General features: G+C 52.3%; 1 protein-coding gene across 1 annotated transcript in view; it reads right to left on the bottom strand.

Moving 5' to 3' along the window:
• Positions 1–17,096, bottom strand: part of LOC139404863 (bone morphogenetic protein receptor type-2-like) — a 156,208-nt gene that overhangs the window by 68,610 nt on the left and 70,502 nt on the right. The window contains exon 4 of the mRNA XM_071147395.1: positions 3,276–3,475. Within this exon, the coding sequence (XP_071003496.1) occupies positions 3,276–3,475 (200 nt within the window). The remainder of the gene's footprint in view (positions 1–3,275; positions 3,476–17,096) is intronic.

The raw sequence follows: 17,096 nt of genomic DNA, 5'->3' as shown, positions 1-17,096 counted from the left end.
TGGTCATAGAGGCTGTTCAAGTCCAGGGTGGAGTGGTGGGCCAGGAAAACGTTTGGTTTTGAGGCACAGTCACGGGAAATACTTGCATTTACCCGCTGTATTGTGGCAGGGTGGAAGTATTTTCGTGGTAGCAGGGTGGAGATAACCACTTGTGCGTTGGGGAAAGTAGAAGAAGCCTTTTCAATCACTCCCTTCAGTGCTGTGGCCACTCTTTCCTGCTGTGCTCTCAGGTCGTTTGTGCCTGTGTGTATTATTATGTGGCTGGGTGAGCCTAGTTTGGCCTCAGACAGAAGGTCGAGGGCATGCTGGGTGTTTGGACACCAGAGTTTAGACACACTGTGTTTGGGAAAAAGTTTTTTTTCTTCTATATATTTCCCATTTGAGTCCATAAGTAGTACAATCTGTGTCTTGTGTTTGTCCTCAGTGGGTGTGGGGGGGTTGTCAAAAGGGCTATCAGGGTGGCTGACAGGGGGGGTGCTCAGAGGGGGTGAGAGCCTCTGGGCTTGGGGTTCTTCATTTGTCTGTTCTGCTGTGATGTCGACTCTATGGTCAGGGTCTGGTGTGGACTGTTCTGCTGTGGTGTTGACTCTATGGTCAGGGTCTGGTGTGGACTGTTCTGCTGTGGTGTCGAGACTTTTGTTGGGTGCTGAGGTGGGCTGTTCTGCTGGCTTCTCTGTGGGGGCGGCCACCTCTCTAGTGGGTTGTTCTCTGTCACACGCCGTCCCCCTCAACTTCTCCTCCATCCCCCTCAACCTCTCCTCCACCAGCAGTCTGATACTCTCCTCTAGTGCTCTGTTCTGCTCCTCTTTCTCCTGTTGTATTTGTCTCACCACTGTCCAAAGTGCAGATATGTCTCTGTCCACCTCCAGCTCTCCGGGTCTGGTTAAGGGGCTGTTGTTGTGCTGGACTGTTGTCTGGGTCTGTGCTGACTGAAGTGTAATCACCTGCTGTTCCAGCTCCATCTGCCTTACCTCCAGCTGGGTGAATTCATCCTTCATTTCAATGAGGGAGTAGTAATCTGTGCTGGGAGGTTGACTCTCCGCTGGGGGTTGCTCGTCTGTGGGGTTACATAATGAAGAAGTCTGGTCTGACCCGCTCGGGGTGGGGGTATCTTTGTCAAGGGAGAGCTTCTCCTGCTGGGCTGATTCTTTAATTTGGTGAAAGTCCAGCTGAAACTGTTTGTGGTTACTCTGTACCATTACTGTTCCGGATTTATAGATATTTATATTACTTAACTCAGAGTCCTCGTTATCAAGTATTCTGAGTTTCCACCCCTCGTTAACCCCCCCTCTCCTAACAAAGGGGTAGTGTGCTAATATGGCACTGTGCCATGCCAGGGGATGGTTTGTGTGGAAGATAAGGTTGCTGATGTTCCCATTTTTGTAATAGTCAGCAAAAAGTGTTTCTTGATTTTCTATAAGGAGCTTCTTCTTGTGGTCTTTTCTTGCCTTATCATTCTTTACATGCAAAGGGTGCTGTATTTGAATTACCTCTGAACAGCGGGAGGGAGCTTCTAAGGCCTCTCCATTTGGTTGGGGTAGACTGTGTGACTCTCCTGCCATTGTTGGGCTAATGGGCTTTGACACCTCTCACTTGACACGTCAGTGCTAGTTGAAGCTGTATCAAGCTTGGCAGAATTATGTTAGAATTCAGTCCTTATAAAGTAATGTCGTGTATTTTTCTTCTTGGCTTTTGGAAATAAAATATAGTTTCAGACTAAACATTACTCACTCAGTTCCAGGTTGGATGGTGTTTTCAGGTTTCTGTTGTTTTCCAGAGAATTTGCTGTATAGGGTAATAAATCCTTGGTTGTTGTGAACTTTCCAGGTGATTCCGTAATTCTGTCCAAAATCAGGTTGTAGGTTTTAAGTTTTGATTTGAAGTAGGGGTTATGTTGAAGAGGGTAGAATCCAGTATGTGTTCCTGACAAAAAATCCAAGTTTATCTAACTCCTAATCTATCTTTTTTAAAGAAAATGCTGAAAAATGCAGGAGCTCTGATCCTGACCTCTGCTCTGCTCTGCTCTGCTCTCAACTCTCTGGCTACAAAGAAACAACCCTCAACTCTCTGGCTACAAGGAAACATCCCTCAACCCTCTGGCTACAAAGAAACATCCCTCAACCCTCTGGCTACAAAGAAACGACCCTCCCCTCTGGCTCCAAAGAAACGACCATCCCTCTGCCTAGAAACGACCATCCCTCTGCCTAGAAACGACCCTCCCTCTGGCTAGAGAGAAACGACCCTCCTCCCTGGCTAGAGAGAAACGACCCTCCCTCTGGCTAGAGAGAAACGACCCTCCTCTCTGGCTAGAGAGAAACGACCCTCCTCCCTGGCTAGAGAGAAACGACCCTCCTCTCTGGCTAGAGAGAAACGACCCTACTCTCTGGCTAGAGAGAAACGACCCTCAACTCTCTGGCTACAAAGAAACAACCCTCAACTCTCTGGCTACAAAGAAACATCCCTCAACCCTCTGGCTACAAAGAAACTACCCTCCCCTCTGGCTACAAAGAAACGACCCTCCCCTCTGGCTCCAAAGAAACGACCATCCCTCTGCCTAGAAACGACCATCCCTCTGCCTAGAAACGACCCTCCCTCTGCCTAGAAACGACCCTCCCTCTGCCTAGAAACGACCCTCCCTCTGCCTAGAAACGACCCTCCCTCTGGATAGAAAGAACATTTTTACAGGACCTTTCTTCTTCTCTTTTTAACCCCAGTTTATAGAAACATGTTTTCACATATGTAGACACTGGTCTGGTGCTGGAGAGAATGAATACGAGGTTGAAAAGTGGTGGAGTTGTCCTTTAAGGCTGTCCTGGTCGAGGCTGGGTTCTGAGGCTGCTGCCTCCATCATGTCATGCCATAATAACCCTAACCACTAGTAACAGCAACCCTAAGTACTACAACACCACTACTCACCTCTAGTAGTCGAGGCTGGGTTCTGAGGCTGCAGCCTCCATCATGTCATGTCATAATAACCCTAACCACTAGTAACAGCAACCCTAAGTACTACAACACCACTACTCACCTCTAGTAGTTTAAGGCTGTCCAGGTCGAGGCTGGGTTCTGAGGCTGCAGCCTCCATCATGTCATGTCATAATAACCCTAACCACTAGTAACAGCAACCCTAAGTACTACAACACCACTACTCACCTCTAGTAGTTTAAGGCTGTCCAGGTCGAGGCTGGGTTCTGAGGCTGCAGCCTCCATCATGTCATGTCATAATAACCCTAACCACTAGTAACAGCAACCCTAAGTACTACAACACCACTACTCACCTCTAGTAGTTTAAGGCTGTCCAGGTCGAGGCTGGGTTCTGAGGCTGCGGCCTCCATCATGTCCATGTTGTGTAGTCCCTGTTTCCTGTCTCCACTCAGCATGCGGTACCCGAAGAACAGCGCCACGATCAGCACTGCTACTATGGAGACAGACGCCAAGGCAATCACGATGGTCTCCTCGCGGTACAGCGGCCGCGGGTCTGGGGATGATGACATCACAGGGTCAGAGGATGACATCACACAGCAGGGGTCAGAGGTTAGGGGTCAGAGTTGGTTAGGGGCAGGTACGGAGATCCTTTCCATTTCAGGATCATAGCACCATACAGAGATAAACATTGCTTGGTCTACAGACTTGGTCTACAGAAGGTAAATGTTTCTCCTTCATAAGCTAGAGAGCCAGTTCACCTTGCTTACGATGTGCATCACTCTCTAATATTCACCCATTCACTCACTTCACATACTGAACTAACTAAACTAATGAACACTTTCAGGAACAGCAGTCAACAGGGGGGATCTTCAAGAGATCTCCTGTCCTCCGGTCTTTAATATCAAACATGAGTGTCACGTTCTGGCCTTAGTTCCTTTGTTTTGTCTTTGTTTTAGTATGGTCAGGGCGTGAGTTGGGGTGGGCAGTCTATGTTCTTTTTTCTATGATTTGGTATTTCTGTGTTTGGCCTGGTATGGTTCTCAATCAGAGGCAGCTGTCAATCGTTGTCCCCTGATTAAGAACCATACTTAGGTAGCCTGGTTGTCCCTGATTGAGAACCATACTTAGGTAGCCTGGTTGTCCCTGATTGAGAACCATACTTAGGTAGCCTGGTTTCACCTTTGAGTTGTGGGTGATTATTTTCTGTTCTGTGTTTTGCTTCAACGTTCAGGACTGTTCATTTTTGTCGTTTTATTGTTTTTGTTCAAGTGTTCGGTATTCAATACAATATGGACACTTACCACGCTGCGCATTGGTCTGACATTTCTTACTCCTCATCAGAGGAGGACGAAGACAAGCGTTACAATGAGATACAACTCAGTGTGACATCATACACACAGACTCACTACTACTGTCTACTCCTAGGCCGTCATTGAAAATAAGAATTTGTTCTTAACTGACTTGCCTAGTTAAATAAAGTTAAAATAAAATACCAACAGATAGAACTCACTACTACTGTCTCCCAACAGATATAACTCACTACTACTGTCTACCAACAGATATAACTCACTACTACTGTCTACCAACACATATAACTCACTACTACTGTCTACCAACAGATATAACTCACTACTACTGTCTACCAACAGATATAACTCACTACTACTGTCTACTAAAAGATATAACTCACTACTACTGTCTACTAAAAGATATAACTCACTACTATTGTCTACTAACAGATATAACTCACTACTACTGTCTACCAACAGATATAACTCACTACTACTGTCTACTAACAGATGTAACTCACTACTACTGTCTACTAATAGATATACCTCACTACTACTGTGTACCAACATATATAACTCACTACTACTGTCTACCAACAGATATAACTCACTACTACTGTCTACTAAAATATTAAACTCACTACTACTGTCTACTAACAGATATACCTCACTACTACTGTCTACCAACAGATATAACTCACTACTACTGTCTACCAACAGATATAACTCACTACTACTGTCTACTAACAGATATAACTCACTACTACTGTCTACTAACAGATATACCTCACTACTACTGTCTACCAACAGATATAACTCACTACTAAGTCGGAAGTTTACATATACTTAGGTTGGAATAATTAAAACTCGTCTTTCAACCACTCCACACATTTCTTGTTAACAAACTATAGTTTTGGCAAGTCTACTTTGTACATGACACAAGTAATTTTTCCAACAATTGTATCACAATTCCAGGGTGTCAGAAGATTACATACACTAAGTTGAATGTGTCTTTAAACAGATTGGAAAATTCCAGAAAATGATGTCATGGCTTTAGAAGCTTCTGATAAGCTAATTGACATCATTTGAGTCAATTGGAGGTGTATCTGTGGATGTATTTCAAGGCCTACCTTCAAACTCAGTGCCTCTTTGCTTGACATCATGGGAAAATCTAAAGAAATCAGCCAAGACCTCAGAATAAAAACAGTGGCCTGAAGGTACCACGTTCATCTGTACAAACAACAGTACGAAAGTATAAACACCATGGGACCACGCATCCGTCATACCGCGCAGGAAGGAGACGCGTTCTGTCTCCTAGAGATGAACATACTTTCCTGTCTTCCTCTGTTAGTTTAGGAAGGTTTGAAATTCTGAAAGAATGCCTCTGCTTTCTGCATAGCTAAAGGACTGTCTGAAGTAGAAAGTTCCTGATAAAAGTCTGTAAATATATTGTTTATTTCTTTATGATTGGTAATCAGCTTGGCTGTCTTATTTCAGATTCCACCGACTTGCCGATCTGTTTCTCTAGATTTCAATTGACTGCAGTTTTCCTGCCTTTTCACCAGATTCCTACCATCTCTGCTACAGCCTGAGAATATTCAGCTTTTTTTTTACTGAATAAAGCTTTCAGCTCGTATTTGGTTTTCATCAGGGTCATCAGAGAAATGTCTCCGTCTCCTCCTCCTCTCTCTCCGTTTCCTCCTCCTACTCTGTAGGAGTAGGGGAAGAGAAGAGAGGAGAGGGATGGCGAGAGAGGAGAGTGATGGAGAGAGAAGAGAGGAATGGAGAGAGAGGAGAGGAATGGAGAGAGGAGAGGAGGAAGATGGAGAAGAGAGGGATGGAGAGACTCTACTGGCAGCGTAAAGGGTGACGGGGACTCTACTGGCAGCGTAAAGGGTGACGGGAACTCTACTGGCAGCGTAAAGGGTGACGGGGACTCTACTGGCAGCGTAAAGGGTGACGGGGACTCTACTGGCAGCGTAAAGGGTGACGGGAACTCTACTGGCAGCGTAAAGGGGGAACGGGACTCTACTGCTGGCAGCGTAAAGGGTGACGGGGACTCTACTGGCAGCAAAAAGGGTGACGGGGACTCTACTGCTGGCAGCGTAAAGGGTGACAGAGACTCTACTGGCAGCGTAAAGGGGGAACGGGACTCTACTGGCAGTGTATAGTGTGACGGGGACTCTACTGGCAGCGTAAAGGGTGATGGGGACTCTACTGGCAGCGTAAAGGGTGACGGGGACTCTACTGGCAGCGTAAAGGGTGACGGGGACTCTACTGGCAGCGTATAGTGTGACGGGGACTCTACTGGCAGCGTAAAGGGTGACGGGGACTCTACTGGCAGCGTAAAGGGTGACGGGGACTCTACTGGCAGCGTAAAGGGTGACGGGGACTCTACTGATGGCAGTGTAAAGGGTGACGGGGACTCTACTGGCAGCGTAAAGGGTGACGGGGACTCTACTGGCAGCGTAAAGGGGGAACGGGGACTCTACTGGCAGCGTAAAGGGTGACGGGGACTCTACTGGCAGCGTATAGTGTGACGGGGACTCTACTGGCAGCGTAAAGGGTGACGGGGACTCTACTGGCAGCGTAAAGGGTGACGGGGACTCTACTGGCAGCGTAAAGGGGGAACGGGACTCTATTGCTGGCAGCGTAAAGAGTGACGGGGACTCTACTGGCAGCGTAAAGGGTGACGGGGACTCTACTGATGGCAGCGTAAAGGGTGACGGGGACTCTACTGGCAGCGTAAAGGGTGACAGGGACTCTACTGGCAGCGTAAAGGGGGAACGGGACTCTACTGGCAGCGTATGGTGTTACGGGGACTCTACTGGCAGCGTAAAGGGTGACGGGGACTCTACTGGCAGCGTAAAGGGTGACGGGGACTCTACTGGCAGCGTAAAGGGTGACGGGAACTCTACTGGCAGCGTAAAGGGTGACGGGGACTCTACTGGCAGCGTAAAGGGTGACAGGGACTCTACTGGCAGCGTAAAGGGTGACGGGGACTCTACTGGCAGCGTAAAGGGGGAACGGGACTCTACTGCTGGCAGCGTAAAGGGTGACGGGGACTCTACTGGCAGCGTAAAGGGTGACGGGGACTCTACTGGCAGCGTAAAGGGTGACGGGGACTCTACTGGCAGCGTAAAGGGGGAACGGGACTCTACTGGCAGCGTATAGTGTGACGGGGACTCTACTGGCAGCGTAAAGGGTGACGGGGACTCTACTGGCAGCGTAAACGGTGACGGGAACTCTACTGGCAGCGTAAAGGGTGACGGGGACTCTACTGGCAGCGTATAGTGTTACGGGGACTCTACTGGCAGCGTAAAGGGTGACGGGGACTCTACTGGCAGCGTAAAGGGTGACGGGGACTCTACTGGCAGCGTAAAGGGTGACGGGAACTCTACTGGCAGCGTAAAGGGTGACGGGGACTCTACTGGCAGCGTAAAGGGTGACGGGGACTCTACTGGCAGCGTAAAGGGTGACGGGGACACTACTGGCAGCGTAAAGGGTGACGGGAACTCTAATGGCAGGACGGGGACTCTACTGGCAGCGTAAAGGGTGACAGGGACTCTACTGGCAGCGTAAAGGGTGACGGGGACTCTACTGCTGGCAGCGTGAAGGGTGACGGGGACTCTACTGGCAGCGTAAAGGGTGACGGGGACTCTACTGCTGGCAGCGTAAAGGGTGACGGGGACTCTACTGGCAGCGTAAAGGGGGAACGGGACTCTATTGCTGGCAGCGTAAAGAGTGACGGGGACTCTACTGGCAGCGTAAAGGGTGACGGGGACTCTACTGATGGCAGCGTAAAGGGTGACGGGGACTCTACTGGCAGCGTAAAGGGTGACAGGGACTCTACTGGCAGCGTAAAGGGGGAACGGGACTCTACTGGCAGCGTATGGTGTTACGGGGACTCTACTGGCAGCGTAAAGGGTGACGGGGACTCTACTGGCAGCGTAAAGGGTGACGGGGACTCTACTGGCAGCGTAAAGGGTGACGGGGACTCTACTGGCAGCGTAAAGGGTGACAGGGACTCTACTGGCAGCGTAAAGGGTGACGGGGACTCTACTGGCAGCGTATAGTGTGACGGGGACTCTACTGGCAGCGTAAAGGGTGACGGGGACTCTACTGGCAGCGTAAAGGGTGACGGGGACTCTACTGGCAGCGTAAAGGGTGACGGGGACTCTACTGATGGCAGTGTAAAGGGTGACGGGGACTCTACTGGCAGCGTAAAGGGTGACGGGGACTCTACTGGCAGCGTAAAGGGGGAACGGGGACTCTACTGGCAGCGTAAAGGGTGACGGGGACTCTACTGGCAGCGTATAGTGTGACGGGGACTCTACTGGCAGCGTAAAGGGTGACGGGGACTCTACTGGCTGCGTAAAGGGTGACGGGGACTCTACTGGCAGCGTAAAGGGGGAACGGGACTCTATTGCTGGCAGCGTAAAGAGTGACGGGGACTCTACTGGCAGCGTAAAGGGTGACGGGGACTCTACTGATGGCAGCGTAAAGGGTGACGGGGACTCTACTGGCAGCGTAAAGGGTGACAGGGACTCTACTGGCAGCGTAAAGGGGGAACGGGACTCTACTGGCAGCGTATGGTGTTACGGGGACTCTACTGGCAGCGTAAAGGGTGACGGGGACTCTACTGGCAGCGTAAAGGGTGACGGGGACTCTACTGGCAGCGTAAAGGGTGACGGGAACTCTACTGGCAGCGTAAAGGGTGACGGGGACTCTACTGGCAGCGTAAAGGGTGACAGGGACTCTACTGGCAGCGTAAAGGGTGACGGGGACTCTACTGGCAGCGTAAAGGGGGAACGGGACTCTACTGCTGGCAGCGTAAAGGGTGACGGGGACTCTACTGGCAGCGTAAAGGGTGACGGGGACTCTACTGGCAGCGTAAAGGGTGACGGGGACTCTACTGGCAGCGTAAAGGGGGAACGGGACTCTACTGGCAGCGTATAGTGTGACGGGGACTCTACTGGCAGCGTAAAGGGTGACAGGGACTCTACTGGCAGCGTAAACGGTGACGGGAACTCTACTGGCAGCGTAAAGGGTGACGGGGACTCTACTGGCAGCGTATAGTGTGACGGCGACTCTACTGGCAGCGTAAAGGGTGACGGGGACTCTACTGGCAGCGTAAAGGGTGACGGGGACTCTACTGGCAGCGTAAAGGGTGACGGGAACTCTACTGGCAGCGTAAAGGGTGACGGGGACTCTACTGGCAGCGTAAAGGGTGACGGGGACTCTACTGGCAGCGTAAAGGGTGACGGGGACACTACTGGCAGCGTAAAGGGTGACGGGAACTCTAATGGCAGGACGGGGACTCTACTGGCAGCGTAAAGGGTGACAGGGACTCTACTGGCAGCGTAAAGGGTGACGGGGACTCTACTGCTGGCAGCGTGAAGGGTGACGGGGACTCTACTGGCAGCGTAAAGGGTGACGGGGACTCTACTGCTGGCAGCGTAAAGGGTGACGGGGACTCTACTGGCAGCGTAAAGGGGGAACGGGACTCTATTGCTGGCAGCGTAAAGAGTGACGGGGACTCTACTGGCAGCGTAAAGGGTGACGGGGACTCTACTGATGGCAGCGTAAAGGGTGACGGGGACTCTACTGGCAGCGTAAAGGGTGACAGGGACTCTACTGGCAGCGTAAAGGGGGAACGGGACTCTACTGGCAGCGTATGGTGTTACGGGGACTCTACTGGCAGCGTAAAGGGTGACGGGGACTCTACTGGCAGCGTAAAGGGTGACGGGGACTCTACTGGCAGCGTAAAGGGTGACGGGGACTCTACTGGCAGCGTAAAGGGTGACAGGGACTCTACTGGCAGCGTAAAGGGTGACGGGGACTCTACTGGCAGCGTAAAGGGGGAACGGGACTCTACTGCTGGCAGCGTAAAGGGTGACGGGGACTCTACTGGCAGCGTAAAGGGTGACGGGGACTCTACTGGCAGCGTAAAGGGTGACGGGGACTCTACTGCTGGCAGCGTAAAGGGTGACGGGGACTCTACTGGCAGCGTAAAGGGGGAACGGGACTCTACTGGCAGCGTATAGTGTGACGGGGACTCTACTGGCAGCGTAAAGGGTGACGGGGACTCTACTGGCAGCGTAAACGGTGACGGGAACTCTACTGGCAGCGTAAAGGGTGACGGGGACTCTACTGGCAGCGTATAGTGTGACGGCGACTCTACTGGCAGCGTAAAGGGTGACGGGAACTCTACTGGCAGCGTAAAGGGTGACGGGAACTCTAATGGCAGGACGGGGACTCTACTGGCAGCGTAAAGGGTGACAGGGACTCTACTGGCAGCGTAAAGGGTGACAGGGACTCTACTGCTGGCAGCGTGAAGGGTGACGGGGACTCTACTGGCAGCGTAAAGGGTGACGGGGACTCTACTGCTGGCAGCGTAAAGGGTGACGGGGACTCTACTGGCAGCGTAAAGGGGGAACGGGACTCTATTGCTGGCAGCGTAAAGAGTGACGGGGACTCTACTGGCAGCGTAAAGGGTGACGGGGACTCTACTGATGGCAGCGTAAAGGGTGACGGGGACTCTACTGGCAGCGTAAAGGGTGACAGGGACTCTACTGGCAGCGTAAAGGGGGAACGGGACTCTACTGGCAGCGTATGGTGTTACGGGGACTCTACTGGCAGCGTATAGTGTGACGGGGACTCTACTGGCAGCGTAAAGGGTGACGGGGACTCTACTGGCAGCGTAAAGGGTGACGGGAACTCTACTGGCAGCGTAAAGGGTGACGGGGACTCTACTGGCAGCGTAAAGGGTGACAGGGACTCTACTGGCAGCGTAAAGGGTGACGGGGACTCTACTGGCAGCGTAAAGGGGGACCGGGACTCTACTGCTGGCAGCGTAAAGGGTGACGGGGACTCTACTGGCAGCGTAAAGGGTGACGGGGACTCTACTGGCAGCGTAAAGGGTGACGGGGACACTACTGGCAGCGTAAAGGGTGACAGGGACTCTACTTGCAGCGTAAAGGGTGACGGGGACTCTACTGGCAGCGTAAAGGGTGACAGGGACTCTACTGGCAGCGTAAACGGTGACGGGAACTCTACTGGCAGCGTAAAGGGTGACGGGGACTCTACTGGCAGCGTATAGTGTGACGGCGACTCTACTGGCAGCGTAAAGGGTGACGGGGACTCTACTGGCAGCGTAAAGGGTGACGGGGACTCTACTGGCAGCGTAAAGGGTGACGGGAACTCTACTGGCAGCGTAAAGGGTGACGGGGACTCTACTGGCAGCGTAAAGGGTGACGGGGACTCTACTGGCAGCGTAAAGGGTGACGGGGACACTACTGGCAGCGTAAAGGGTGACGGGAACTCTAATGGCAGGACGGGGACTCTACTGGCAGCGTAAAGGGTGACAGGGACTCTACTGGCAGCGTAAAGGGTGACGGGGACTCTACTGCTGGCAGCGTGAAGGGTGACGGGGACTCTACTGGCAGCGTAAAGGGTGACGGGGACTCTACTGCTGGCAGCGTAAAGGGTGACGGGGACTCTACTGGCAGCGTAAAGGGGGAACGGGACTCTATTGCTGGCAGCGTAAAGAGTGACGGGGACTCTACTGGCAGCGTAAAGGGTGACGGGGACTCTACTGATGGCAGCGTAAAGGGTGACGGGGACTCTACTGGCAGCGTAAAGGGTGACAGGGACTCTACTGGCAGCGTAAAGGGGGAACGGGACTCTACTGGCAGCGTATGGTGTTACGGGGACTCTACTGGCAGCGTAAAGGGTGACGGGGACTCTACTGGCAGCGTAAAGGGTGACGGGGACTCTACTGGCAGCGTAAAGGGTGACGGGGACTCTACTGGCAGCGTAAAGGGTGACAGGGACTCTACTGGCAGCGTAAAGGGTGACGGGGACTCTACTGGCAGCGTAAAGGGGGAACGGGACTCTACTGCTGGCAGCGTAAAGGGTGACGGGGACTCTACTGGCAGCGTAAAGGGTGACGGGGACTCTACTGGCAGCGTAAAGGGTGACGGGGACTCTACTGCTGGCAGCGTAAAGGGTGACGGGGACTCTACTGGCAGCGTAAAGGGGGAACGGGACTCTACTGGCAGCGTATAGTGTGTCGGGGACTCTACTGGCAGCGTAAAGGGTGACGGGGACTCTACTGGCAGCGTAAACGGTGACGGGTACTCTACTGGCAGCGTAAAGGGTGACGGGGACTCTACTGGCAGCGTATAGTGTGACGGCGACTCTACTGGCAGCGTAAAGGGTGACGGGAACTCTAATGGCAGGACGGGGACTCTACTGGCAGCGTAAAGGGTGACAGGGACTCTACTGGCAGCGTAAAGGGTGACAGGGACTCTACTGCTGGCAGCGTGAAGGGTGACGGGGACTCTACTGGCAGCGTAAAGGGTGACGGGGACTCTACTGCTGGCAGCGTAAAGGGTGACGGGGACTCTACTGGCAGCGTAAAGGGGGAACGGGACTCTATTGCTGGCAGCGTAAAGAGTGACGGGGACTCTACTGGCAGCGTAAAGGGTGACGGGGACTCTACTGATGGCAGCGTAAAGGGTGACGGGGACTCTACTGGCAGCGTAAAGGGTGACAGGGACTCTACTGGCAGCGTAAAGGGGGAACGGGACTCTACTGGCAGCGTATTGTGTTACGGGGACTCTACTGGCAGCGTAAAGGGTGACGGGGACTCTACTGGCAGCGTAAAGGGTGACGGGGACTCTACTGGCAGCGTAAAGGGTGACGGGAACTCTACTGGCAGCGTAAAGGGTGACGGGGACTCTACTGGCAGCGTAAAGGGTGACAGGGACTCTACTGGCAGCGTAAAGGGTGACGGGGACTCTACTGGCAGCGTAAAGGGGGAACGGGACTCTACTGCTGGCAGCGTAAAGGGTGACGGGGACTCTACTGGCAGCGTAAAGGGTGACGGGGACTCTACTGGCAGCGTAAAGGGTGACGGGGACACTACTGGCAGCGTAAAGGGTGACAGGGACTCTACTTGCAGCGTAAAGGGTGACGGGGACTCTACTGGCAGCGTAAAGGGTGACGGGGACTCTACTGCTGGCAGCGTAAAGGGTGACGGGGACTCTACTGGCAGCGTAAAGGGGGAATGGGACTCTACTGGCAGCGTATAGTGTGACGGGGACTCTACTGGCAGCGTAAAGGGTGACGGGGACTCTACTGGCAGCGTAAACGGTGACGGGAACTCTACTGGCAGCGTAAAGGGTGACGGGGACTCTACTGGCAGCGTATAGTGTGACGGCGACTCTACTGGCAGCGTAAAGGGTGACGGGGACTCTACTGGCAGCGTAAAGGGTGACGGGGACTCTACTGGCAGCGTAAAGGGTGACGGGAACTCTACTGGCAGCGTAAAGGGTGACGGGGACTCTACTGGCAGCGTAAAGGGTGACGGGGACTCTACTGGCAGCGTAAAGGGTGACGGGGACACTACTGGCAGCGTAAAGTGGGAACGGGACTCTACTGCTGGCAGCGTAAAGGGTGACGGGGACTCTACTGGCAGCGTAAATGGTGACGGGGACTCTACTGCTGGCAGCGTAAAGGGTGACAGGGACTCTACTGGCAGCGTAAAGGGTGACGGGGACTCTACTGGCAGCGTAAAGGGGGAACGGGACTCTACTGGCAGCGTATAGTGTGACGGGGACTCTACTGGCAGCGTAAAGGATGACGGGGACTCTACTGGCAGCGTAAAGGGTGACGGGGACTCTATTGGCAGCGTATAGTGTGACGGGGACTCTACTGGCAGCGTAAAGGGTGACGGGGACTCTACTGGCAGCGTAAAGGGTGACGGGGACTCTACTGGCAGCGTAAAGGGTGACGGGAACTCTAATGGCAGGACGGGGACTCTACTGGCAGCGTAAAGGGTGACAGGGACTCTACTGGCAGCGTAAAGGGTGACGGGGACTCTACTGCTGGCAGCGTGAAGGGTGACGGGGACTCTACTGGCAGCGTAAAGGGTGACGGGGACTCTACTGCTGGCAGCGTAAAGGGTGACGGGGACTCTACTGGCAGCGTAAAGGGTGACGGGGACTCTACTGGCAGCGTATAGTGTGACGGGGACTCTACTGGCAGCGTAAAGGGTGACGGGGACTCTACTGGCAGCGTAAAGGGTGACAGGGACTCTACTGGCAGCGTATAGTGTGTCGGGGACTCTACTGGCAGCGTAAAGGGTGTCGGGAACTCTACTGGCAGCGTAAAGGGTGACGGGGACTCTACTGGCAGCGTAAAGGGTGACGGGGACTCTACTGGCAGCGTAAAGGGTGACGGGGACTCTACTGGCAGCGTAAAGGGGGAACGGGACTCTACTGGCAGCGTAAAGGGTGACGGGGACTCTACTGGCAGCGTAAAGGGTGACGGGGACTCTTCTGGCAGCGTAAAGGGTGACGGGGACTCTACTGGCAGCGTAAAGGGTGACGGGGACTCTACTGGCAGCGTAAAGGGTGACGGGGACTCTACTTGCAGCGTAAAGGGTGACGGGGACTCTACTGGCAGCGTAAAGGGTGACGGGGACTCTACTGGCAGCGTAAAGGGTGACGGGGACTCTACTGGCAGCGTAAAGGGTGACGGGGACTCTACTGGCAGCGTAAAGGGTGACGGGGACTCTACTGGCAGCGTAAAGGGTGACGGGGACTCTACTGGCAGCGTAAAGGGTGACGGGGACTCTACTGCTGGCAGCGTAAAGGGTGACGGGGACTATACTGGCAGCGTAAAGGGTGACGGGAACTCTACTGGCAGCGTAAAGGGTGACGTGGACTCTACTGCTGGCAGCGTAAAGGGTGACGGGGACTCTACTGGCAGCGTAAAGGGTGACGGGGACTCTACTGGCAGCGTAAAGGGTGACGGGGACTCTACTGGCAGCGTATAGTGTGACGGGGACTCTACTGGCAGCGTAAAGGGTGACGGGGACTCTACTGGCAGCGTAAAGGGTGACGGGGACTCTACTGGCAGCGTAAAGGGTGACGGGAACTCTACTGGCAGGACGGGGACTCTACTGGCAGCGTAAAGGGTGACAGGGACTCTACTGGCAGCGTAAAGGGTGACGGGGACTCTACTGGCAGCGTAAAGTGTGACGGGGACTCTACTGGCAGCGTAAAGGGTGACGGGGACTCTACTGGCAGCGTAAAGGGTGACGGGGACTCTACTGCTGGCAGCGTAAAGGGTGACGGGGACTCTACTGCTGGCAGCGTAAAGGGTGACGGGGACTCTACTGCTGGCAGCGTAAAGGGTGACGGGAACTCTACTGGCAGCGTAAAGGGTGACGGGGACTCTACTGCTGGCAGCGTAAAGGGTGACGGGGACTCTACTGCTGGCAGCGTAAAGGGTGACGGGGACTCTAGTGCTGGCAGCGTAAAGGGTGACGGGGACTCTACTGCTGGCAGCGTAAAGGGTGACGGGGACTCTACTGCTGGCAGCGTAAAGGGTGACAGGGACTCTGCTGCTGGCAGCGTAAAGGGTGACGGGGACTCTACTGCTGGCAGCGTAAAGGGTGACGGGGACTCTGCTGCTGGCAGCGTAAAGGTTGACGGGGACTCTACTGGCATGAAGAAGGACCTATTAGAAAAGCATGTTGGGAAAACAAGTGAATGTTCACTAGTTTACTCCAATTAGGGGAGGGGTGTAGACCTTAGTGAAATGCTTAATTACAAACCCTTAACCAACAATGCAGTTCAAGAAAAGTTTTCAGCAGTCTGATGGCTTGGGGGTAGAAGCTGTTCATCAGTCCGATGGCTTGGGGTTAGAAGCTGTTCATCAGTCTGATGGCTTGGGAGTAGAAGCTGTTCATCAGTCTGATGGCTTGGGGGTAGAAGCTGTTCAGCAGTCTGATGGCTTGGGGGTAGAAGCTGTTCATCAGTCCGATGGCTTGGGGGTAGAAGCTGTTCAGCAGTCTGATGGCTTGGGGGTAGAAGCTGTTCAGAAGTCATATGGCTTGGGGGTAGAAGCTGTTAAGGAGCCTTTTGGTCCTAGACTTGGTCCTCCGGTACCGCTTGCCGTGCATTAGCAGAGAAAACAGTCTATGACTTGGGTGACTGAAGTCTGACTAATTTTATGGGCTTTCCTCTGAAGTTTGACAACCGAGGAGGACAGATGTTTTTTTTACGCGCTTCAGCACTTGCCTGTCCCTTTCTGTGCGCTTGTGTGGCCTACCAATGTTTTTTTAAACGCCATGAATGTAACATTCAAATGTAATAATGGTCCCCTGGGAAACTCTGATCAACACTATGGTTCCTACCCTGTCACAACAACTTCTAGGTGTACCAGTCCTTGTCATTAGTTGTCATACCAAACACCAACCATGGAAACAAAATTAGTATTCTGATTCTAACAGTTTCCAAGTGTTTTGATCTAAATCGCAAGTAAAATCGCAATATTTGATAAAAAACAAAAAAGGCAATTCCATTATTTGTCCAGCTTTAATAATGTTTACATCTTAGTCTATGCATTACTCATCTCATATGTATATACTGTATTCTATACTATTCTACTGTATCTTAGTCTATGCATTACTCATCTCATATGTATATACTGTATTCTATACTATTCTACTGTATCTTACTCATCTCATATGTATATACTGTATTCTATACTATTCTACTGTATCTTAGTCTATGCATTACTCATCTCATATGTATATACTGTATTCTATACTATTCTACTGTATCTTAGTCTATGCATTACTCATCTCATATGTATATACTGTATTCTATACTATTCTACTGTATCTTAGTCTATGCATTACTCATCTCATATGTATATACTGTATTCTATACTATTCTACTGTATCTTAGTCTATACATTACTCATCTCATATGTATATACTGTATTCTATACTATTCTACTGTATCTTAGTCTATGCATTACTCATCTCATATGTATATACTGTATTCTATACTATTCTACTGTATC

This window comes from Oncorhynchus clarkii, unplaced genomic scaffold (assembly GCF_045791955.1).
Source record: "Oncorhynchus clarkii lewisi isolate Uvic-CL-2024 unplaced genomic scaffold, UVic_Ocla_1.0 unplaced_contig_4472_pilon_pilon, whole genome shotgun sequence".
NCBI lineage: Eukaryota > Metazoa > Chordata > Actinopteri > Salmoniformes > Salmonidae > Oncorhynchus > Oncorhynchus clarkii.
This window is presented reverse-complemented; position numbering and strand designations above follow the sequence as displayed.